Source organism: Durotheca rogersii, assembly GCF_024521655.1.
Source record: "Durotheca rogersii strain YMJ 92031201 chromosome Unknown GGS23scaffold_18, whole genome shotgun sequence".
NCBI classification, from domain to species: Eukaryota; Fungi; Ascomycota; class Sordariomycetes; order Xylariales; family Xylariaceae; genus Durotheca; species Durotheca rogersii.
In genome coordinates, this window is record NW_026251249.1 from 459,763 (window position 1) to 482,955 (window position 23,193).

Consider the following 23,193-nt stretch of genomic DNA (forward strand, 5'->3'; position numbering starts at 1 on the left):
AAAAGTCTCTCCCAGGAACAAATTGAGAATAATAATATCACCATTAAAACTGATACATTCATTTAAATGTAATAACGGAACAAAAAAAACTACACTAGCTCTTCCCGGCCCTACTAAGTGACATATTGATTAGGAGTCGGCAACGAAAAAAGGGGGATTCTAACACAATTTGATATATTCCCCCCTAGAGAAGTCTTGAACGTGCACGTCATCGCCGCCCTGCTGTCCGGCTAGCCAAGGTCGACCCGAAGTCTCTGGCAGCCACTAGCCTCACGTCAGGGAAGGGTGCCGTTTCGGGGTCCGACGATCCCAGTATTTCATCTCGGATCGTGTCTCCTTTTGCCGCAGGCGACCAGATAGCGTTGAGTGACAACCCCCGCGGCCTATTTTCTCGACGGGATGGAAGCAAACCCAAGTGGCTCGTTTACCGGACAACAGAAGAGCGTCGAAAGGCAGGGAACGGGGGTAAAAGGAGCCTACAACAATCCTAGCAAACAGCAAGACGGTGTCGCCGATCGCCGTGCTCGCCCGAGTAACAGGTAAACGAGGTAGTTTACGTGCCTATGCGGACCTGTCCAACGACAACATCAAACCATGCGAGCAAACTCGAGTCTCGCCTTTCTGGATTTCACCTCCTTGTCCTCCATCTCCTTGACCGGGCTCTTGTCGTGATAAGATAGATAAGAGGCGATTAGGAGGATGACAAGTCAGCTAGCTTCCGTAAGCTTCCGTAGAGGCTTCAGCTTAGCCTTCAGCTTTCGCTTCGTTAGAGAACCTAGAAGAATCAAGCTTTTTTTCCCACTGAATCTTGTCTGTCCGTATCGTGAGCCGTGATAGCTCTCGGGAAGACAGCTCAAAGTCGGGAGATCGTTAGTTTGATCCTCCCGACTTTTCAGCCCGCTGCGTAGGAGGAGGCCGTGGGACGGCTCCTGAAGCGTCTGGTCCCGCCCCGGGCCAAGTTTGATCTCGCCGCCATCCATCCGTTGCGTTGTTCCGTGATACCTGACCCCCGCCTCCGCCGTGCAATGTGATATCTGTCTGTCCTCCTTGAGCGGTACGTCTTGGTACGTACCCAGTGTGACCACGGCTGGGAGCCAATCATAACGCACAATTAACGAGAGCCATGCCGGATGCGGCATAGCGGTATAACGGCTTGGCCAATGCGGTAAACCGAGCCAAATCGCCGACTTTCCTCCAAAGCTCGCCGAACGCTTGAGCGACGACGAGGTTTCTAGCCATTGACAGGGGACCAATAGAGGGGAGAGGAAAGCAGGAAGTACGAAGTGGGAGAGAAAAGACAGCGTTGCTGAAAATCTAGATTAGAAGAAAATGCCCATGTGTATACGATCGCATGCAATTTCGCTAGGTACCTCGACAGATCCAGGTCTCCCCCGTCCCCCCTCTCACCACCTCTCCACCCCCCCCATCTCACCAGTACCGCGCGTCATCTATCAGCTCCCTCTCGAACCCCCAATCCACCCTTGCCGTACCGACCGCCTCTCTGGCCTCCTCTGGCTCACCTGCCCCCGTTCCCGCTCAGCGCCCACAGCTCGCCGAACCGGGTGCCCGGCTGCTGTCTGAGGCGCGCGGGGTCGCCGACCTCGATGATCTCGCCGCGGTCCATGACGACGACGCGGTCGTAGTCGGCCACCATCTCGAGCCGGTGGCTGACCGCGACCACCGTGTACGCGGCGAACTCGGTGCGGATCGTGCGCTGCATCGCGCGCTCCGTCTCGCCGTCGACGCTCGAGCTGACCTCGTCGAGCAGCAGCACGCCGCCGTCCTCGCGCCCTGCCCCGCCCGGCCCCAGCAGCGCCCGCGCCCGCTCCCGCCGCCGCAGCACCGCCCGCGCCAGCGAGAACAGCTGCCGCTGCCCCTGGCTCAGCGTCCCCGCCACCATCCCCGCTCCGATCCCCCCCCGCTCCTCCACGAAGCTCCAGAGCCCCACCGCCTCCAGTACCGCCTGCGCGTCCGCCGCCGCCGCCACCCCCAGCGGGTCTAGGTTCTCCCCGAACGTCGACCCGTCTGGCAGGAACACGGTGTCCTGCGGTATCGCGATCACCCGCTGCCGTAGCGACGACCGGTCGACGCGCCCCAGCAGCGTGCCGTCGATCGAGATGCCGCCGTCTGCCGCTGCCGCCGTTGTCCCCTGGACGGGGTCAAGGAGCTTGAGCAGCAGCGCGATGAGCGAGGACTTGCCGCTGCCGGTACGCCCGCATATGGCTACCTTCTCGCCGGCGCGGATCTGGAGGTCGATGTTCTTGAGCGCTAGCGTCGGGGTTTCGGTAGGTTCCTCGTCGGTGCTAAGCGACAGGGCGTTAATTCCGTGACAGGAGACTGGGTTAGGGGAGAAATATCCATACTTATAGGTAGCCGAAACGCCTCGGAGAGAAATCTCTCCTCGCTGTGGCCATTCCTCGGGAGGGACAATAGTCTCGTCGTCCTGATCCTCTGTTTTGGCCGTCTTGTCGAAGCTCTTAAGCCGGGTGATGGCGCCGAGCGATGTCTCGAGTAGCGTGTATGAGCTGATGATGTCCGACAACACATTCCCGAACGCCATAAGCGTGACCAGTGACGCACCGGTAAATCCCGAGTTGGAGCGTAGGCGCACGGCCAGAGACGTGAGCATCACTGCCGTAATAGCGACGACAATGTTGAGCACGAGACTTAGCCATCTATTGTGTCCTAGTTAGCCCTAGTCGATGACGGTAGTTATGTTTTCATTGGATTTATGATATAGAATGACATCGAGCGACGCCAAAATGGGTGGCAATAAATAAGATGTGCCGTGGAGGTGTGCGGGATAACTGACTGTTGGATCATGGATAGCAGATACGCAGGACGCTGGGACGTATCGAGGAGCCGAGCATTCTTTTCGCGGCTTTCTTTCGTAAATCCGAACGCTCGAAAGGTCACGATACCCTTGGCGGTATCAAGGAAGTGAGTACTGGTTGATGTTAGCTTCCCGAAGAACACCGTGTCGACCGCAGACGCGCGGAAAAGGCTGAGAAGACCCAGGCCATTACTTACTAGAGCGGGCTCTTGGCCTCCAGGTCTAGTAGCCTCAACTGCCTCGAGGTGCGAAGATAGAACTTCTGGATTGCGTATAACGTGTAGACCAGGAATGGGTAGCTGATTGCTAGGTAAGGTGACGACGAGGCAATGACTGCTGCCTGACCCATCGAGATAAACACGCTGAATATGGTATTCAGGAAGGCGGATGGTAACTCGTTATCGATGAGACCCAGGTCTTGGGAGAAAAGGTTCGTGATAACGCCTTGGTCGGTCAGGGCGAAGAAGCGAAGCGGCGCGTGAATCAGGGTCTGCAAGGCGTCATGGTGGAGAGAGATGCCAACCCGCTTGATAGAAGTGACGTATATCAAGGTACCAAAAGCCATCAACGACAGGAGAGCGGAAACCTCGAGCCCGGCATATATGCCGGCATAATACCCGAAGGAGTGAGAGGGGTTAGCCGCCGCGGAGTCTTCTGACCAGTAACTGAGCCATACAGTTGGGAAGTTATATAAAGCACCCCAGCATAGGCCAAAAAAGAATATACTCGTAGCAAGTGGTGCTCCTAAGCTTTTGAAGTAGACTCTGTAGGCCTTTCTGTCACTTTGTAGTCGTCCCTCGTCGCCCCGTTCCGCTGCGGAAGGCAAGGTAGAGATCTCCCTTAGCAAGCTCAGTTGGGGTTCGGCGATACTGACGCCAGACTCTGCTTCGCTGCCAGTCTCGCTGGCCGAAGACTTAACGCCGAGGCTGTGGACGTAACTCTGGTTCGCGATGAGGTCACTGAAATTTCCTTGTTCGATGACGGTCCCATCAGAGCCCAGAGCAATGACATGATCCGCAGCGGGGAGATGGCGAACGGAATGCGTGCATAGAACCACCGTCGTCTGCCGTCGCCGTAGAATCCCGTTCACCCCGAACACACGTTGGAAGACTTGATCTTCAGTATCGGCATCCAAGCCGCTGAAAATATCGTCTAAAATCAGGAGGTCGGCTTGGAGGTAGAGGCACCTCGCCAATGATACTCGCTGCTTTTGGCCACCCGAAAGAGTAATGCCGTTGCTGCCGACAGTCGTCTCATCCGATTGTGGCAGCGATTCGAAATCTACCCTGAGCATTGTCGCGCCAACGACCTCGGCATATCTGTCAGCATTAAATGGGGAATATCCGACAATGTTCTCTCTTATGCTACCGTTCAACAAGAAGGGCGTCTGGTCGCAATAGCCCACGCGTGGAGACCCAGTAGCCACCGTGACTGTCCCTTGGCTGTACGGTATTTCTCCCAAGAGAGCCCTGCATAAGGACGACTTCCCCGATGCGACCGGGCCCACGATCATCGTAAGAGAGCCGCTAGGGACTTCAATGTCGACGTTACTGAGGACCTTTTTGTCTGGCTCCCATCCGAAATGGCCATTCTTGATGGTGATAGCCGGTGTGGCACTGACTAGGCTTGTCGTAGGCTTCTCTGTATCACGAATTTCGGTTACGACCTGACGGAAGTCTTCCCGTTTCTCGCTCCCCAGGTAGGTTTGGATACGGCCTACACAAGCGAAGCCTGCGGCCAAGAGAGGAAGGGCTTGGAATAAGCTGATCAGCGGAGTCGTCATCAGCAGGAGGTATGACATCGACGTGAAGAGTCTCGCAGGGTCCAGACTTCGCTGCGCGACCCCAAAGGTCAGGGCAGGTGAAATAAGAATGGGAAGATAGGCGAATGTTGCGCAAACCAAAGTCATCTTTCGGAACCTGGAACTCGCCCGTAATTCGTCACGGCGGAGTTTCTCGACGAAGTGCGCGATGGGGAGGGTGAGGCCGGATATCTTGATGTTCTTCATGTTCGCAATAACACCCGAAGTAAGTCCAACACGCCTTTCAACCTCTTTCATCCATTTCTTTTGGCCTTCTCCCATGTATTGCAGCATAACGACAATTCCAACAGAACATACTGCTATAAGGACGATGGGCGCCACAAACGCAGGGCCGAGGTAACCATATAATAACCAGCCGGCAAGTCCCACCTCGATGAAATTGGCCCACTGGGTGAGTAACAAGTTAGTAATGTTTGCGCTCTATCATAAGTAGGAGGTGGGATTTAGCCAGTTGGCCGCAGAATTGGGGCTGTTGTGTGGGAATTGCCAATGGGGGCTGCTCAGGAGAGAGGGCTGGGAGGGAATGGAAAAAGGAAATAGGCTGGTTGGCAAATCACATACGGATTCGTGCAGTGCCTTGAATCCGATATAAATACGCTCAATATCACTGCTCATCAACGTCAACGGCGCGTTCTCGTCATCGCCGGATTTGCGCGCTTCGGTGGTTTTCGTGTAAATTGCTGTAATTAGACAGGCACGAGCCATATAGAGCGTCCGCAGATGAAGATACCAGTAGAATGCCGTCGAGATCGCGATACCACTGTATATGCAGATACTCGCGCCGATAAAACCGTAACTAATATTGTCGGGAAACGCGGTTTCGGTTTGCGAGAGGCGTTGAAGGAGACTGCTTATGAACATAGGCTGACAGAAGCTGAAGGCAGTCAAGGCAAGTCTCGCCGGGATCGGGAGAAGGAGAGGGCCCGCAAGGGTTCGGCCCAGGACCTTTAGCAGGCCGAACTTGTCGCTTCTCAGCTTCTCATCGTCTAAATATCGAACGAATCGCTCAGAAACACGCTGCGCGGCTAGGTTGTCGTCAAGAGGGTAGAGATCCTTGATCGCTAACACCTTGCTATATCCATTGAGGAATAGTCGATTGAGCCAAAAGTAGACGCCTAGGCTGTAAATACCGCTGGTCTCTTCCGGGCTATGATTCTTCGAATCCCAGTTGACCCATCTCGTTTTTCGACGAGCTTCGAGCAAGAGGATAACGACCTTCATAGCTAAGGCTGCGGTGAAGATAGTCGAGAATGCCTTCTCAGGCCGCGTCGAAGTGGCGAGCCAGTAGGTACGCGCCTGGACGATATCGAACAGCAGGCTCAGGAAGAGATAGGCGCTCATCAAAATAGACGGCCGCGGTGATTTGCTATGATCCAGATATGAGAGGAACATCATACAGAAGGCAGCGACCAGACGAAGCGCAGAAGAGGCGATGGCGAAATTGGTGACGTCCACTAAGCGTATCGCAACTAGAAGAAGAAGCGAGCACTCCAGCGAGGCGTACGACATCAGGGCTCCCTAGGTCGGATTCGTGAGTTCATGTGAATGGAAATCTCACCGAGAGAAGAAGGCATTCCTACCATTTTCGCCAGACGCAGCACAGGCGCGCCGACGATCGTCGGTCTGCGTATTAGGAGAGAAGCACGCCATAGTGAAGCAACAGTGAAGATGGCAGAAGGGAGCAGGGAGAAGAACAACTGCTCGAATTTGACTGTGAAGTCGAAGTCGCCCCGACAGCCCAGGACGCTGGGTCCGATGGACTGGTCATTGGTATCGGCGCACGCAGAGAACAACATGCCGCCTCGTCTGCTTGTCTATCACCATGGACAAACTGCGACAAGAAATCAAAACATAGGCAGGATGCTGACTTTGGCCCTATCATATTATATTGGCGGCGGCACAGCCACAGAATGCCAAGTCTAAGGACTTATAGCAGATGACGAGTCAGCAGACAACGCGACAACGTCTCTTAGCCGAGTAGGGCACAAGGCCGAACTCCGTCGCGGCGGATCGGGCTAAGCATATTGGTGCCGGGGTGATTAGGCCCTGCGGACACCGTGGGAATCGGCGTAGCCAGTAGCGAGAGCGTCAACCATCCGTTATTCATAAGGCCGCGAGGCAGCAGAGATCGCGCGTCCCGTCTTATGAGCCTAGTGGGCGACAGGGAGAGGTATGCGACGGGTACGCGTGCGGACGACGTCAATGGCCGTAATAGCGAGAGCACCGGATCTAGTAGGTGATTTGACAAAAGAGACGTCTCCTAGGCGTTCCCAACAGCCAGGAAGCGCCGGACGGATACAACCGCGACATCGCGCCATGCCAACTAAAATTATCCGATGTGAGAAGGATGAGCGATTCGCATTTACGGGGCAGATGGGGCAAGACGACGAACTCGGCTAGTACGATATCCACTATCAACTCATCGCTTACTCCATGCCTACCTACGTAAGGGGTATAGTCGCTTACTCCGTAGTACGTAGAATATGAGGTAGTCCGCTGCGCACCTGGATGTACCTCGCAGTCCTAGACAGGAAAAACCCCGACGGTTGATGCGTGGTTATGCACAACTCAATACTACGTAGTACTCGGCTATACGGCCTGTCGAGTGAGAATTGTGCATACGCACACACTTACGCCAATCCGCGAGAATGGAACCCACGGCTTTGTCGCTTCGCTCTCTTTATCGTGCGAGCGACGGCAAGGTAAGGGAGGAAGCTAGGCGTGACGCCGGCAAACGCTAAGATGTCCCTCGGTTGGCTATATCAGCTTGCAACCTAATTCCTGCCTCTCGCACAACCACCACAACCCGACGTATACCTCGAGCATACCTACCTACCATATCCACATCGCCCCAACATAACCGTGGACGAAACCGACTCATCGCCTCTACCGCCCGCCCTCCACCGCGACCACCATCCATCATGAGTACAAATACGGACGACCAGGAGCAGGTTCAGTCTGACAACCTTCAAGGCGCCCACCTGGCCACGCAACCCCGCCATCCTCTCCTGTCACGACTTGCCTATGGCGGGTCCCTCTATGCCATTCAGGTTCTAGGCGGGCCGCTGATGTGGCTCGCGGACTGGTATCCCTGGTTCTATCCTCCCACATTTGCCCCCACCATCGTGAAGACATACGCATGTCGGCCCTCTTTGCCGACTAGGTAGGGACTCACCCACCCCTCCGCGCCCTGCTTTACGCTGATGCAAGGGCTTTCCCGATCGCAGGATATTCTTCCCCAAGTCGTACGATCGCGAGTCGTCCCAAACGCCTCTCCCAACTCTGATCACCATCCACGGCGGCGGGTTCTGCCTCGGTCGGACGAATGAGGACGACGAATGGAACGCGCGCTTTGCGGACACGCACCACGTGCTCGTCGTCTCCCTCGAATACCGCAAGGCCCCGTACTACCCCTTCCCGACCGCCCTCCACGACGTCGAAGCCCTGATACTGGCCGTGTTCGACGACGAGAGCCTCCCGGTGGACAAGAGCCGCATCGCACTTACCGGCTTCTCCGCAGGCGGCAACCTGTCCCTCACCGTGTGCCAGCTGCCCTCGATCCGTGACAAGGTCAAGCCTTCGGCCGCGTTGCCCGTGTATCCCGTCGTGGACCAGTCCGTGGCTCAGGAGTTCGCGATCAAGACTCGGTACTATAAGCCCGACCTTGGTCCCGGCGGACGCTCTAAACCGACCGACTTTCTGGCGTGGATGGTTCCGGCCTTCGGGTGGGCCTACATCAACCCGGGCCAGAGTCTCGAGGACCCCCTGATATCGCCCATCTACGCGCCTCGCGACGCTCTCCCGCCGCACCTCTTCTTCGTCGGCGCCGAGCTGGACCAGCTGGCGCACGGGGCTTGGAGGATGGCGAGCAAGCTGGCGGGGCGGCCGGTGCCGTCGCTGACGGAGAAGGTGGGCCAGCAGGAGCTAGCACCCAAGCCGGGCCAGCTCATACTGGACGACGAGAGGTTCGCGTTCGAGCACGTCGACGAGGACGGGAAGAGCAGCGTGCGGTGGCTGCTGGTGCCGGACCAGCTCCACGGCTTCGATCGCCTGCCGTGGAGCTGGCACGGGTCGGCAGAGTCAGTCGAGGATGCGAAGTTGAAAGAAGTAGCGTACCAGAAGGTCATGGGGGAGTGGCTGCGAGATTTTGTATGGAAATAGGCGTCTGAAGTCAGCACCCCAATTCGGCGGGAAGTTGTCCCGTCTGAGGCACGCATGCATACTCTCCACACTGTGATGCCGTGGGCCCAACGCCCCGGTCTCGCAAATTGTGTCCGATTTGCTACGGTCTGTGCCACCGGGGTCAACGTTCGAATCATAAGGTGTGTCCCTAGGTTGATGTGACGGGTGCCCGCGTCGACCGTGCCGATCTCACTTCCCGAGACAAAAATCCTCGCTCTGTGTTCTCCTGCAGGTTCCTTTGCCGAGATAAACACATGTCAATTTTGTATAATAGCAAGCAGTCGGTCGGTGGTCGAGTAATACCTGGATACTGGCCTGGTAGGCGAGGGCCTAGGGCGACTTTAGAGATCGAAGCACAGCAGTGCTTCGAAGAGACCGAGTTCGTTTGTTCATACAGTGCCCTAGGTATTTATACGTACACAACCAACTATCGTAATATTACCAGAGTCATCTGGTTTCTAATTCTGTCCTTGCTTGTTGCTAAGTAGCGTGTCCTGTGCCACTCTCCCCTCCTTTTCCTGTTGTCTCATCGACAACGTATTAACCCTTACCTTTCCTCGCAGAGGATAGAATGCATTGGTCTTGACATCTCATTGTGACTTAAACAAGAGCCAACACAAATGCGGATCCACCGCCTGCTGCCAGCCTCCATCTTGCCCATTGCATTGCCCCGCACCGTCGCTATCCCTTCTCCTTTCTACACGTGTAGGCAGACACATTGCGCGGTTGCTGTTGCTGCTGTCTAGTGTCGGCACTGTGTACATCAAGCAACCGCAGCTCTGTCTCGACTGAGGCACCGAAAAGGTGTAGGTTTAATTCTCTATAATTTTAAGACATGACAGGTGACGTAATATCCCTAGATGGTTAAAACTAATACTGACCAACTGACATTGGCTGAGAAGCATGATTCTGCGATTTTGTATTCGTCATTACGCTGTTCCGTAGCTGTTGTCTTTAGTGTCTCCAACCTTTTGCATATAAAGTATTACCGAGGAGTCTATTGGCTATCGTAACACTGACGGGTTTCCTTTATTCACACCCTTTGTTAGTGTTGCTGCTGATGACGCAGGTGGTAATCCTTTACAACTATGTATACGATTTGTTTAGAACTACTTCCTTTTCTGCCCAGCGCGTTTGCTCTTACGGATCCCCTGTAAAGCTTAGGAGTGAGTATAGTAACGATAGTTATTATGCATATGTTGTAGTTGGGGTAAACTTCAGACTCATTCGTCTGCATAGAACAGGCAAAGGCCCTTTCACAATCTAAGCTAGTCGTATTTATCATGCTAAGAATTTTATTTCAATAGCCAGGCAACTTTGTTTAACGGATCGTATATACTGTCCTTAGCGTCACTATTATCACCAACCCTGGATTATCATAGCATCACGTAAATTTGCTGCTTGAACCCTAAATAGGGTAAAATCGAGAGTCATATGTTCATAGAAGCTATTATACAAAGGGCGATGTTGTTCCTGTATTCTCAGTGCCGATCCCCACTACCGCTTCATATCCGTCCCCTTCATGCATCTGCGTACCGCTTCGAGATGTACAGTTCCCCGATGTTTGAGCATGATTGAAATTAGCTCGTAACTCGACTTCGAGATGCGACTTGATGAAATTTCAGCTGAGAGTAAGAATAAGAAAGTGCGGGACCCCCTCCCCGTCTCGAGTCCGATCACGCTTCCCTGTGATGCATTCAGAATTGAAGTATTAGAGGAAGTGTCAATCCTCCTCAGAGCAAACTATAAGTAGGAAAGAGTGGAAGACGTGTTTCTCTCGGATCTATGATCCTATGATTATCCTCCCACAAGTTGAGTGCTGCTTCGGGAAGCAGCTGCACCCACACAGACCAACCTAGACCCTCTCATCAGTTGCCTCATCAGGCGCCGTGGTTCCCAGGACACGCCATACTCATGTATCTATAATAATTCAAGTAGCAGTCCGCTAAATGGGGTGCCTGACAACCTTAGCAGCAGCGCTACGAGGATGCTCGGCAGATCCCTGCTTCAGGGGTTCCTTATACCCCAACTTCTGCCACCAGGAACCATAGCCTGCATTGCGAGGGTTCAAGTTAATAGGTTTCTCACCCATAGGCTTGCGGTTTGCGAGGCTTTGAGAACTGCTATTCTTCTGACCAGTGCCGATGCTGACGTCCTCCATACCCTTGGTGATCGTGTCGACGAGATCACCCTCGTAGCCCAAACCCGGCTTGCCATCCTCTTCCTCTTCTTTGATTTCTTCCATTTGGGTTTCGTGCACACGAACATCATTATGCGCGGCTCTTCTGTCACGTGCGGTCTTCTCCTTGATGAGGCGCTTCTTCAGAGAAAGGAACGACTGGACTTTCAGCTGTCCGCCTTTGGAGCCGACCATGGTGACGACACGGGACGGGGCGCGGCTCCAGGAAGGAGGGGGCTGAGGGAAGTCGGCCGGAACGGGGACGTCAATATCGCCGTGCTTCCAGGCCTTGATGACCGAATCTGTAGGGTCAGCGCCGACGCCGCGGTTTCTCTCTCGGGGTCGAGGCATGATCCAGCCGAGATGCTCGTACAAGGCGGTCTCGCTGTTGGGGTCCGGGCCCAGCGGCTCTCCGTCATACCATCCACGCCCGCCGTCCATCTCTGCGAACTTCTTTAGCAAGCGGTATCCTCGGGGGTATAGCTGCTCGAAGGGAATAGAAACAGGGTCCTTGAGCCAGGGGGCTTCCTGCTTCTTAGCATTCTCGGGGTCGACCACGTTGAAGTCGCTCTGGTTTAGGAGGTAGAAGCGGGTCTCATTCGGGTCGAAGTCTCCGGTGCCTGGGAACGCACCGAGCATGTTGGCTTCGGTCATCCGCATGGGGACCCAGATGCGCCAGTCGATATGTCGGGCAGTCTCGGTCTCACCGTGCTTGTACGACGGTCTCTGGACACCGCCCACCTCGTCCTCTGGCAGCTCCTCGTCACTGTAGCTATCCTCGTCCTTCAACTTGGGGCAGTCTCTGACGCCGAATCGGTTGAATACAGCGTGATGGCGCTGGCCAATAAGGCGTTTTTCCGCTAGTGTTCTGGGCTTGGTAGCACCCTCCCCGGGACCGTAAAAATTATATGGCTTCGGATCAAACGCAATGTCGGCCGGCGTTCGGGTTTTCGTCTTGCGGCGCATAGCGACTTCTTTGCGGAGCTGTGCTGACTCTTCCTCTATGCTTCTGCGGATCAATTCTTCTTGAGGACGGTGCTTTTCGTGCTCGGACTGGGAAAACGCGTGCCATGCCTGGACAGCCGCCTGCTGTTGGACCTGGGCGAGCTTCTCGAGCTGATGCTGGTCAGTCATGGTGAATATGGGATGTGCGGCGAACACAGAGAGAGGCTAGAGGAAAAACGGCAGAAAGGCTGGAGGATTGATTGAAGATTTTGAACGTAGGCACGGTCGATATGTTCATAGATGAGGTAATGGAGGGTGGTGACGTGTTTCAAGAAGGGAGTTTTCGATGGAGATGGGTTTGATGGCAGGGTGGAAGAGGTGGGAAGGGGATGGGTGAGAACGATGAGGCCGATATCGCGATGTGTTATGCAGGGAACGAAGGCCTATAAATGCAATTCGGCAACTAGGGTTGACGTTGGTTGTGTATAACAGCTTGCTGATGCTGAAGGCGCCGAGGGATTGTCTGTAAGCTGATAGAATGGTGCGACTGGTGGGAGATGTGGTTGGAAATAAAAGTGGTGGAGAGATGGCGGGAGAGGAGAGGAGGAGGGAGAGGAAGAGAGGCCAGTTGGTTTTGAGATTTGAGATGGCGATTTCGACAATTGGCATCAAGTGCCCCGCGTTCCGTTCCTGTGGAAGGTGTCGAGTAGGTACGTAGTTAGTGGCCGATCACGAGAAGCCTATGCCATATGCTCCTCGACGAGTCAAGACTGGGTATGAAGACTTTTTGGATATTCATATATCCTCAGAAACCCATCAACTTGCCAACGGTTCCGCCAGGGACCAGTTCTAAAACCACTTCTCTATAGATCATGCTAAGACGAGGAAGGAGGAATATGCTAGGGAAGGTGCGATGCCCGGCCTTGGAGGTACAGCAGAATGCTACTTGCGTTCCCCAGGCAACGGTGACTGGGATGACGACGACGACACCACTCAAAGTACTTCCCTCGTAGTCATGCCGGCGCCTCTCTCTATATTCGCATTGTACTTGATCGTTTCCCGCTGGCGCCTCATAAATAAATAAGTACATAATGCGATGCTGACTATCAATTACTCCACTCGGTTATATAGTAGCGTAGGACGCCCACCTCGGTACTCCTCTCTATCTAACCAAGCATAATGTAGACGCCTACCACTTCGAGTGACATGTCATATTTGATCTCCCCCTTCCTCATCCTTTATTAAGGGTGCTATGGCATATTAGATATCGACTACTTTATAGAATTGTGCAATAACCCCCCTAAGTAAAGGACAAGGCCCCGACCACATGTCTACTGGTGGACAGCACTCCCTTGACATCTTATTTAAGCAGGTATAACTACGCCGACAAATCTACGATCACGAAGACGCTACCCTCGTTATCGTAGGAGTGGAGAATATGTAAAACATATACCTACAGAATCATCTACGAACTTTATTTCCCTACCGAGACTACGTGCCCAGTGGTTTTATTGGTACATAGCCAGGAACACGTTAATGATGGAGTTGAAGTTCGTGGCTGATACCTACATTGAGAGAATAAATGTGGGGGGGGAAAGGGAACTCGGGCGTGGAGGCCAGGAGTTACACGAGGCCGTCCAAGACGTGGGAAGAGACGTACACCACGGTGGGAATATCTTTAAGTGTGGCCATGCTTCTCAGCGTAGTATGTAGCGACACAACGCCATCCTATCTGACACACGTCGTCGACTCGATGCTAGCACTGTCTTCCTACGCATGTACACGTACCCATGGGTAAGGTACCTAGGTATATGGATCGACTCTCTGATGTTACCTACAGATCAGTAGGTTACTTAACGAAGGATAGGTTCGATTCTTAACAGCGCTACTTGGTAGGTAGTCTTCGCTATTTAGCTCATCTCCTACTTGGGGAGTTGCAAGCCTGGCTCTTCTGATTGGCTGAATTTCACGTGGCGTTTAATTGGCCGACGCGCTTAGAGCTGGCCACGTGACAAGTACCTAGGAACCCATCCTCTTCTCATCCCGGTTGCGTCATTCATATTCCTCGCCAGCTATGAGCCCGATGGCCAAAACTTCCGACATCTTATGATCTGCTCAATTTCTAGGAAAAACAAGGAACGCGTCTTTCAAGGGTCTTTCCATGGTGATGGATTCGGCAACGATCCCCCGCAGCCCACGCTCGCATGGAATGAATCGGGGATGAATTCACGGGCAGCCTACGTAGGCGGGTCTCGGCCGTAAGCGCGGTCCTCGGCATTTTCCCTACTGCGCTTATGTCCGCCCTCCGCGCTCCCGCCCTTCTCCCGGACATAACATCGACACGGGCAGCGCCGCCTCCTTCACCTTCTTACCCTTTTCCAACCTCTCTTTTCTATATCCGTGGCGCATCTCACCTTATATCTAAGTCTGGGCATCCCACACCGGCATGTCGTACGAAGGGATACGGCCGAGAGACTCTGCCGCCGCCTTCATGGAGCGACAACCCCGTCGGCGTCGCAGGCCGGCGCTCTCGTGCCTCGAGTGCCGGCGCCGCAAGATCAAATGCGACCGGAGCGACCCGTGTGCGCACTGCGTCTCTGCCCGGTCGCAATGTACCTACAGAATCTATGGCAATGATACTGGCGCTCAGAAACAGCCGCGGACCCATCACGGCAGCCCGCGGCGCTCGACATCCACCCCGTCAGCCTACGCGCCCTCACCTTTGGCTCAGGCTGGCCCGGTCAGCATCGGCGGGCCAATCCCGGGACATGGAACCCCCGGGTCGTGGCCCCCGGTCGCCGCCATGGCAGCGGCTGCAGTCGCCCCAGAACAACAGGGCACTCTGGATGCCTTTGGTCGCGATGATGTTCAACCGCCCAACCGCGTTTCGAATTCGGAGCCGAGTATCCTCGAGATTCTCCAGCGGCTAGAGAAGCTCGAGGGGTCTTCGCCGGCTAGTTCCAGCTCCATCCACGGGCTATCTGAGACTGGCCGCCACATACTGGCGCGTCAGACTGGTGTGCAGAGCTCGCAGGTCATCATGAACAAAACGAGAACCTTGAGATGGAGTCATTGGATGGGCACCGCTCAAGAGGTACGTTCAAAATCCGGGTGCTTATCCCACCCCTTCACATACATACATAAATACATATGCGTACTGACCTACCGTGTGACAGTTTGAGACCATCGTTAACTGCATCACGGCGGCAACCAAGAGTGCTAAGGTGGATTCATTTCAGGCCCCCGAGGCCCAGGCGGTGTGTGCCGAGATAGCCGACCTTCTCCAAAAATGCAAAAACATAGCTAGAGGCATCAAACTAAGTCGGCCTAGCCGATGGCTTTCGTACCCGGTAGAACTGGCTCCCCCTTCTCGCGACGTGGCTGACGCCATGGCGGCTCTCTATTTCAGATCGTTCGAGTCGACGCATCGGATACTCCACATTCCCACCTTTTGGACTGAGTACCGCCGATATTGGGAAGCTCCGGAAAGCGTCTCCAATGGCCTGCGCCTGAAGGTCCTTCTGGTGGTCGCGATAGGGTCGAGTTTAAGCAGCCATGGGGACGCGGCCACTGGGCTTCGCAACCTGGTCCGTCAGTGGGTGTATGCTGCGGAGATGTGGCTCTCAGGGCCTTTGGAAAAAGACCGCCTCGAAATCGACGGCATACAAATCCACTGTCTGACGATCCTGGCGCGGCAATTGTTTTCGATAGGCGGGGACTTGGTATGGGTGTCGATGGGCTCCCTCATCCACAAAGCGATGCAGATGGGCTTAAATCGCGACCCCAAGCACCTCCCGCCCATGCCTATCTTACAGGCTGAGCGTCGCAGAAGGCTGTGGGCGACAATACTGGAATTGACTGTCCAGTCATCCTTGGATTCGGCGATGCCACCTAGAATCTCATTTCAAGATTTCGACACCGAGGCCCCCTCCAACTGCAACGATGATGAGATAGACGAGTCGACCACAACGCTTCAGCCTCACCCTAAAGATACCTATACCGCAACCTCGATACAGCTTCTCCTCCTCAATTCCCTCCCCATCCGCCTCCGAATCCTCCACCTCCTAAACGACCTACGGTCCGAACTTTCTTATTTGGATGTCCTTTCTTTGAGTTCGGAAGTCACCGAGGCATACCGTACCTGTGCAATCTTCATGAATGATCACGAACAGTCGGGAGTCACTCCATTCCACAGAAACCTGATCGACTATCTCGTCCGTCGGTTCCTCATCCCCTTGCACTGCCCCTTCGCCAGCCAAGCGCGTTCAAACCCGTTATTCTATTACTCGCTTAAGACAAGCATGGATGCATCCTTGGCCATCATCTCACCGGAGCGAGATGGGGCCTTTGCTCACCTTATGGCCATCGGCGGAGGTCTGTTTAGGGAGGGGATCCGGTACGCCCTAGCCGTGATCAGTTACGAGCTCATCGCCCAGACTCAGGCCCAAAGCCGAGATGGCACGCTCCACCGCGACCCTCACTATAGGGAGCTCCTCAAGAGCTCTATGAAAGACATGATTGCTTTGTCGTTGGAGCGCATTCAAGAAGGAGAAACGAACATCAAGAGTCACATGTTCCTCAGCATGATTATGGCCCAGGTCGAGTCGATAGAACAGGGCTTACCGCGCGACGTATTTGAGCTCAGGATTGCGCAGAGGGGGAGAGACAGCCTCGAACTATGCCACGAAATACTTGGAAGACAGTTGAGCAATGTCCCCTCGCCGTCTACCAGTAATGCGGGACTCACGCCACTTAACGTCAACAGTAATGGCCAGGATGGCTTCGGATTCGATTTCGACATTGAGTTTTTCTTACCGGAGGGGGATCTTTTGTAGAATGCTGTCCCCAGTTCAACTAACACGTGCTTAATTGCTAGTCGGAAGTAAAGGACGCTGGTACGGCCCTTTGCCCTCTCGGCATCTCACTGCATTAATACGCTCGGCGTCAAGCCGACCACTCCTCCCTGTCTCCTCGTCTTCGCGAACCATGCCGTCTGCCAACGAAGGAAAAAAGGATCATATCGCGCGCGAAACCAAACCAAATTTATTCTATAGCGCATCAATCCAAGAGCCCAGTCGCTTTTCTGTTTCCGTTTGTATCACCCGGGCGGAATCGGACGTGACCGCGAGTCACGATCCGCGTCGTGGTATTGAGAGACCGGAGGAAACTTTGAGCAACGCCGCTAGGGGGCGACGCGTGTACGACGCAAAAATCAACCCCCTTTATTTATAATCGCAGATGCCTAGGGTTGGATTCGGTCATTTCAGGGGGGGCTGATCAACCTATGCCCGTTCTCGGCCGATGCAGGAGATGCGAGAGGTCCGTCTTGGCATGCCCCGGAGATGAGTGCGCGTGTGCTCCTGGACGGAATACTAACAGGACGACACAGGATAAACAGCCGCCGACGTTATATAATCTGCTCGACCGTGGTATTGTGTTACCCATCTGGGCACGCCTCTTCCGTCATCTTACTCGCATCAGGATTCTGTCGTGTTACCGTTGATCTTGTTAACACTACCCCTTTTACTCGCTATCTACACTGCCCTCCCCTATTCCCGAAAGCCGAACCGATGGCGCGGATCCGAGTCCTCATCAGCGGCGCGGGAATCGCCGGTAACGCGCTGGCCTTCTGGCTGGTGAAGCTAGGCCACGAAGTCACCGTTGTCGAGAAGTTTCCGGTCCTGCGCGCGACCGGCCTGCAGATTGACCTGCGCGGCCACGGTATTGAGGTCTTGCGACGCATGGGGCTCGAGCGCGAGTTCCGCGAGCTGTCAGCGCCAGAGCAGGGGCTGCAGATCGTCGACGGCACGGGACGCCAGCGCGCCTTATTCCCGGCCAATAAACCCGGCGACGGTGGCATCCAGAGCTTCACCAGCGAGTTCGAGATCATGCGCGGCGACCTGTGCCGCCTCTTTCACGATGCGACCGCTGACCGTGCCCGCTGCATCTTCGGCACGTCGATCGCGAGCTTGCAACAGGAGAATATGGGCGGCGGGCGAGGCGGGCCCGTCGACGTGACGTTCGAGAACGGCAAGACGGAGCGCTTTGATCTGGTCGTGGGCGCCGACGGCATGTGGTCACACACGCGCCGGCTGCTGTTCGGGCCCGACACGCCAGAGACGCTGCGGCCGCTCGGTGGGTTCTGCATTGCGTACTTCACGATGCCGCGGGCGATCCAGGAGGGAGAGGGGTACCTGGCGACGGCGTACATGGCTCCGGGCCGCCGGGCGATCATGACGCGGCGTCATCGCCCGGACGCGATGCAGGTGTACCTGCCGTGCCGCAGCGACGGGGGCCGGCTGGCGCGGACGCGGCGCGGCGACGTGGCGGGGGAGAAGGCAGCGTTCGCCGAGTCCCTCGCGGGCGCGGGCTGGCAGGCGGACGAGATCGTCGCGGCCATGTGGGACGCCGACGACTTCTACTGCGAGCACCTGCGGCTGGTGACGCTGCCGACGTGGGCGCGCGGGCGCGCGGCGCTCGTCGGCGACGCCGCGTACTGCCCCTCGGCCAACACGGGCATGGGCACGACGTGCGGCGTCGTCGGCGCGTACGTCCTGGCGGGCGAAATCGGGCGGCACTGCGGCCGGGGGGAGCACGACGACGACGACAACGCCGCGGGCGCTGACGGCCTCGAGGCCGCGCTCGCCGCGTACGAGCGCACGTTCCGCCCGTACGTCGACAAGGTGACGCGGGGGGTCGCGGAAGACGCCAGCGTGTGGAACATGCTGCCTTCGTTGGCGCTCGGCGTCGGCATCATGCACGCGGTGTTGGGCCTGGCGTCGTACTTCCGGCTCGACTTCTTCCATCACGTCCTCCGCGAGAAGCGGGTCCAGGGCTGGGACCTGCCGGACTACGAGGAGATGGTGGGCCGGCGCTAAGCCGGGGCGAGGGAGCTGGGAGAAGCAGGGTTAGGCCCCCAGGTGTGTATATCTTTCTTGAGCATTTACGTATGCTCGATCGTACGAATACTCTCTACTTGTATATCGTTCGTAGTGCTGTGGTGTGGGCGGCATATGGCTGTCAACCGTGGGATTCTATGCGTAAAGCTGCATATTCTGGTAGGTACATACGGAAATTTGAACGGATGGTGGTTTGATGGGTATAATAAACTGTATAGTATAGTACACGTTCGTTCCCATTATATATATATTCTGTACACGGAGCGCAGTTCCTGCCGATCGGTCGCCGCAGGTGCTAGCCCGGTCTCTGTACTCGCTACGGGATCCCCAAGCGCACGGCCCTGCGCGCTTATTGCGAGATGCGGACCTTGAACACGAGGGCCTGGCTGTCGAGGCTGTAGCCGCTCTCGTCGGCGTAGCGGAACCTGCCGCCGTTCATGAACCCGTTCTGGGTGATGAAGTCGTTGTCGCTGAGGCTGAAGACGAAGACCTCGCCGTTGGGGCGGGCCGGGTCGGCGGGCACAACCGCGATGGACTCCCACTTCTCGTTCTGCGCGGCGCGGCACGCGCGTTAGCGGACGCGCCCGAACCGTATTCGCGCCGCCGGGCGGTGAGGAGGGGGAAGCGACTTACCAGCAGGCCGCTGTCCTGGTCGCCGCCGTTGTGGAGGCGGAAGCGGTTGAGCTGGGCGTCGACGTTGAAGTCGAGGAAGGGGCAGTAGTCGGCGGGGACGACGGCGGGGTCGAGGGCGCCGGTGGCGGGGTCGGCGACGGCGCAGGCGGCGCAGTCGTAGCGGCCGGCGGCGGCGCGGAGGTCGGTGGCGCGGGCGACGTCGACGACGTCGATCTGGCGGTAGACGGAGAGCGCGGCGGCGGCGCCGCGGCCGGCGTTGGAGTCGCGCGCGAGCACGAGGAACTGGCCGTTCGGCAGCGCGTGCAGCGCCGACTGCGCCGCCGCCTTCGGGTTCTTCGACGGCTTCGCCTCCGGGTCCCGGAACAGCGGCAGCGGCACCACCCACTCCCCCGCGTACGCCGGCGCCAGCCGCTCCGCCACGTCGTACTTCAGGAACCGCGTGTACCGCTGCGTCTGCTTCTCGAGGCCCTGCGAGCCGTTAGGCCGTGTCTGTAGCGCGGCTGAAGGGTAGGGGGTAGGGAGGAGGAGGAGGAGGAGGAGGAAAGGGCTGTATTTCGATGCGCTCGCCTCGGCAAGGCCGGTGACCAGGTGCACTTACGCCCTCCTGCACGGTCGCGGCCTGCAGCAATACCCACAGCGTCTTGCCGTCCTCCGAAACGCTGAGCCCTTCAAAGCCTAGGCGACCGCACCTACTTGTTAGCCGTCTCGTTCGGTACCGGGATGTCTCTTAAGCGTGACTTACCGTGGTTGTTGTCGCGGCCGCTCTCGGGGTCCTGGGGGTTGACGCTGTCGCCCTGGCCGTTGTTGATGTAGTGGGGCGGGCTGTTGGCGGAGAAAGAGAGCGTGCCGTTGCGGAAGGGCACGATGGCGTCGTTGGGCTTGATCGCGGTGAGCATCTTGCCCTCGGCGTCGAATAGGTCTACCGCCTCATGTTAGCGGGCCTAACCGAAGCTTACAGGGAGGGATGCTACGGACAGATGTACGGGCCGTATTCGTCAGAGACCCAGAACGAGCCGTCGTCATTCACGTAGAGGCCTTCAGCATCCACCGAGATGCGCTTGCCGCCTGGTCCCTCTCCGCCGAAACCGTCGCCGGTGTAGGTCGCGGCGGGCAGTTCGGGGAAGCCGGGAAAAGAGATGTGCCCGCTACCGTCGGCGTCGAGTCCCGTGCAGGGCGTGCCGTCGGGCCCGGTGAAAGCGATGGTGTCTAGGTACTCAAAGGATAAGTTCGGGCCCGACGGGTTCTCGACGGTCGCCTTGGGCTGGGGGGTGAAGACGATGTTGAACTTGTGGACTCGGGGGTTGAAGTTCAAGGTCCCTTGAGTGTTCCTGGCGATGATTGTCAACCAAGGAGATAAATACTTAAATACTTCATAATTTGGATGTAAAATTCATATTTTCCTCCCCCCTCGCAGATCTAGATAGACGTCTTGGAGATAATTTGGTCTCTTTCAGGACGCACCCAATTCCTCCTCGAGAGTCCAACACGGACGGCGGGAATGCACTCACCATCCGCGATCGGGAAGGGCCCATAGCACGCCCGAGTAGCTCCCATTGTCGAGCCTCTTCCACGTGCTTCGGTCTATGTGGATAGCCGAGCCGAGTCCGCCGAGGGTGTCGCCGAACTTGTCGATTGCGTCGGAGACGACGAGCCCATAGCCAGCGAGCTCGTGGTACTCGTACTTGACGCCATTGCACGTCGTCGTGTTCACGGGCTGCGGCTTCTGGTACCGCAGGGAGGCGCCCAGGGCGCTCGCGGCCAGGGAGACTGTGGCGAGGAGCAGCGCGATCATGGTGGGCAGCGAAGATGGCCGACGAGGATGGGTCCGCTCAGTGGCAAAATTAGAGCGAGTGTAAGTCGCGAAAAGCGGGCGTGCGACGAAGAAGCGAGAATCCTCTCGCGCTGATGGCGTCGGCGGGCAGCTTAAATACCCCGTCGCGGCTCGCGATTCCGAGATCCGGTAGCGGCATAGCGTCAGGATGCGATATTGGGACCTGCAGCGGCAGGTGCAGCTACTTCGCGGGCCAGCCCGCCTCGACTACGCCCTGTTGCCCTTAGAGGGCATTGAGGCGAGGGACGACGACGCCGAACTAGGGAGGTCGCAGCGTCGGACTTCGCGTGCTGGGCCCGGCCACCCCGGTCCGGCTCCTCCAGGGCAGGGCACGTTGCGGGTCTCCCGGATCCCATTCGCCAGACGCGCCATCTGGCTGCGTACACCATCTGGCTGCGCACGAAGCTGGAGGAGGCGGGCGATGGAGAGGGGTTCAGTCACCGTGTGTATGTGGGGAATCGGCTGCGAAGGGCGAGGCGAGGCGACTGGAAGGGGACAGTACCTACCTAGTGGGTAGCAGCCACATTTCGACGTCGGTGAGGGGGCACGCGGGATGTTTCCCGGTTGAGAAGGTGACAGCACAAGCTCGACTCTCGTCTGACCGGAAGAAGAAGTATATTTAACGTCACGCATTCTATCTACACGAGATAATGAGACGGGGCCGCGACGACGGCTGGCCCACTGTTGTTCGGGTCTGGGGTTCGCTGGAAAAGGTGCACTCTGCGTAGTGCTCCCGCTAAGAACCAGCTACTGGCCATCCCGGCGGGCGCCCACTTGGGTGCTCCGGAGAGGGTCGGTTCTACGACGCGACCAATGCAGACGGCTTCGGATGATAGGCAACCCTCGCTTGTTGGAGGCTGCATACCTTCGTCGGGGATGGAGGCCAAGACAGGCTTCTCCATCCACAGATCTGGAACGAGATGGATTGGCACCGTAGGCCAAGCAGTCCAAGGGTAGAGGCGATGACGGCATGCCGTCTCTGCAGCTCGCTTCGTGCATCCTCTAGGTACCTAGATCAGAGCGTTGGGCTGCCATCAATCACCCTAATCCCAGCAACATGTATCCTACTGCTACTACAATAGGATCTACCTGACCTAGAGTATTTAAGACAATGCGCCCTGCTAACCTAGAACATGTCTCGTAAAACAGTCGAGGCCTTCTTATTGCCCCGCGATTTGATCTTGTATTACCTCTCCATCCGAGCTCCATCTCGCCCGTTCTCAGACCATCACCTCTGCTCTGCCGTCGCGCTAAAGATGAAGATGAAGACGATGTCCGGTGTAGGTGGGCGAATATAGGCAGAATAAAAGCGCGAAGCGCATGCATCATTCTACGTTACCCTAATCGCCGGAGGTGATCACCATGCGTTTATAATACCGCCGAGCGGGTGCGCCCGGTAACCCTCCAGTAGGACTCGGTTTTCGAGCATTGGCGCTCGGTCGCTTCTGTTCGATGGCAGTACTGCTTGGTGCCTTAATCCTTATATTTCATGAGAGAGTTTGATATATTGCGTTAACCGGACGAGACTTGTCTACTCTGCCCGATTGCGGCCGTGGATAGTGTATAGTTCGTCAGAGTCGGAAGACGGACAGCAAAGCGATCCGGCCATAATGACTCAATCTCCTCCCTTTCCCCTCCACCCCCTGTCTCTCTCTCTCCATATACATAATCTACGTTTGGCAGAGGGCCTCTAGCTTGGCGCGCGCGGGTGCCGTCGGCGGCTGCCCCCTTCTCCTTGAAGACGCACTGGCTTTGGTTGGGTGCGAGACGGAGTAGCCCGAGCATCATTCTGGTAACGAAGTCGGTAGGTAGGTATCGAGACCTTGACTGGCCATAAGCGACGAGAAAAGGGTCATCCCCTGAGCGGAG

At 56.5% G+C, this 23,193-nt stretch overlaps 6 protein-coding genes across 6 annotated transcripts; 3 read left to right on the forward strand and 3 right to left on the reverse strand.

Moving 5' to 3' along the window:
• Positions 1–1,516: 1,516 nt before the first annotated feature.
• Positions 1,517–6,451, reverse strand: GGS23DRAFT_598564 (ABC multidrug transporter; the record flags this gene model as incomplete). The annotated part of the gene is made up of 6 exons (XM_051518799.1): positions 1,517–2,303; positions 2,364–2,675; positions 2,813–2,947; positions 3,031–5,042; positions 5,217–6,173; positions 6,236–6,451. The coding sequence occupies 6 exons, from the start codon at positions 6,449–6,451 to the stop codon at positions 1,517–1,519; spliced, it is 4,419 nt and encodes a 1,472-aa protein (XP_051370121.1).
• An 846-nt stretch (positions 6,452–7,297) lies between these two features.
• GGS23DRAFT_576723 (alpha/beta-hydrolase) lies at positions 7,298–9,299 on the forward strand. Its single transcript, XM_051516869.1, has 2 exons — positions 7,298–7,818; positions 7,883–9,299. The coding sequence occupies exons 1-2, from the start codon at positions 7,577–7,579 to the stop codon at positions 8,814–8,816; spliced, it is 1,176 nt and encodes a 391-aa protein (XP_051370122.1). The 5' UTR covers positions 7,298–7,576; the 3' UTR covers positions 8,817–9,299.
• A 1,483-nt stretch (positions 9,300–10,782) lies between these two features.
• Positions 10,783–12,329, reverse strand: GGS23DRAFT_611957 (uncharacterized protein; the record flags this gene model as incomplete). The annotated part of the gene is made up of 1 exon (XM_051520451.1): positions 10,783–12,329. Exon 1 carries the CDS (start codon positions 12,148–12,150, stop codon positions 10,783–10,785), a length of 1,368 nt encoding a protein of 455 aa, XP_051370123.1. The 5' UTR covers positions 12,151–12,329.
• A 1,986-nt stretch (positions 12,330–14,315) lies between these two features.
• On the forward strand, positions 14,316–17,021 carry GGS23DRAFT_150109 (uncharacterized protein). Its single transcript, XM_051511355.1, has 2 exons — positions 14,316–15,055; positions 15,138–17,021. The coding sequence occupies exons 1-2, from the start codon at positions 14,408–14,410 to the stop codon at positions 16,794–16,796; spliced, it is 2,307 nt and encodes a 768-aa protein (XP_051370124.1). The 5' UTR covers positions 14,316–14,407; the 3' UTR covers positions 16,797–17,021.
• A 510-nt stretch (positions 17,022–17,531) lies between these two features.
• Positions 17,532–18,839, forward strand: GGS23DRAFT_598568 (FAD/NAD(P)-binding domain-containing protein; the record flags this gene model as incomplete). Its single annotated transcript, XM_051518800.1, has 1 exon — positions 17,532–18,839. The coding sequence occupies one exon, from the start codon at positions 17,532–17,534 to the stop codon at positions 18,837–18,839; it is 1,308 nt and encodes a 435-aa protein (XP_051370125.1).
• GGS23DRAFT_576730 (esterase-like activity of phytase-domain-containing protein) lies at positions 18,466–22,016 on the reverse strand. The gene is made up of 6 exons (XM_051516870.1): positions 21,002–22,016; positions 20,469–20,821; positions 20,236–20,412; positions 20,092–20,168; positions 19,494–19,961; positions 18,466–19,410 (listed from the first exon to the last, which is right to left on the reverse strand). Exons 1-6 carry the CDS (start codon positions 21,283–21,285, stop codon positions 19,210–19,212), a joined length of 1,560 nt encoding a protein of 519 aa, XP_051370126.1. The 5' UTR covers positions 21,286–22,016; the 3' UTR covers positions 18,466–19,209.
• Positions 22,017–23,193: the final 1,177 nt, after the last annotated feature.

Excerpts from the sequence above, each read along its gene's own strand:
- GGS23DRAFT_576723 (XM_051516869.1), top strand. The coding sequence starts at position 7,577 with ATGAGTACAAATACGGACGACCAGGAGCAGGTTCAGTCTGACAACCTT. Across the intron at positions 7,819-7,882 it reads CGGCCCTCTTTGCCGACTAG|GATATTCTTCCCCAAGTCGT; the intron begins GTAGGGACTCAC and ends TCCCGATCGCAG.
- GGS23DRAFT_150109 (XM_051511355.1), top strand. The coding sequence starts at position 14,408 with ATGTCGTACGAAGGGATACGGCCGAGAGACTCTGCCGCCGCCTTCATG. Across the intron at positions 15,056-15,137 it reads GGATGGGCACCGCTCAAGAG|TTTGAGACCATCGTTAACTG; the intron begins GTACGTTCAAAA and ends ACCGTGTGACAG.
- GGS23DRAFT_576730 (XM_051516870.1), bottom strand. The coding sequence starts at position 21,285 with ATGATCGCGCTGCTCCTCGCCACAGTCTCCCTGGCCGCGAGCGCCCTG. Across the intron at positions 20,169-20,235 it reads CGGCCGCGACAACAACCACG|GCTTTGAAGGGCTCAGCGTT; the intron begins GTAAGTCACGCT and ends GCGGTCGCCTAG. Across the intron at positions 19,962-20,091 it reads CCGCGACCGTGCAGGAGGGC|GGCCTCGAGAAGCAGACGCA; the intron begins GTAAGTGCACCT and ends AACGGCTCGCAG.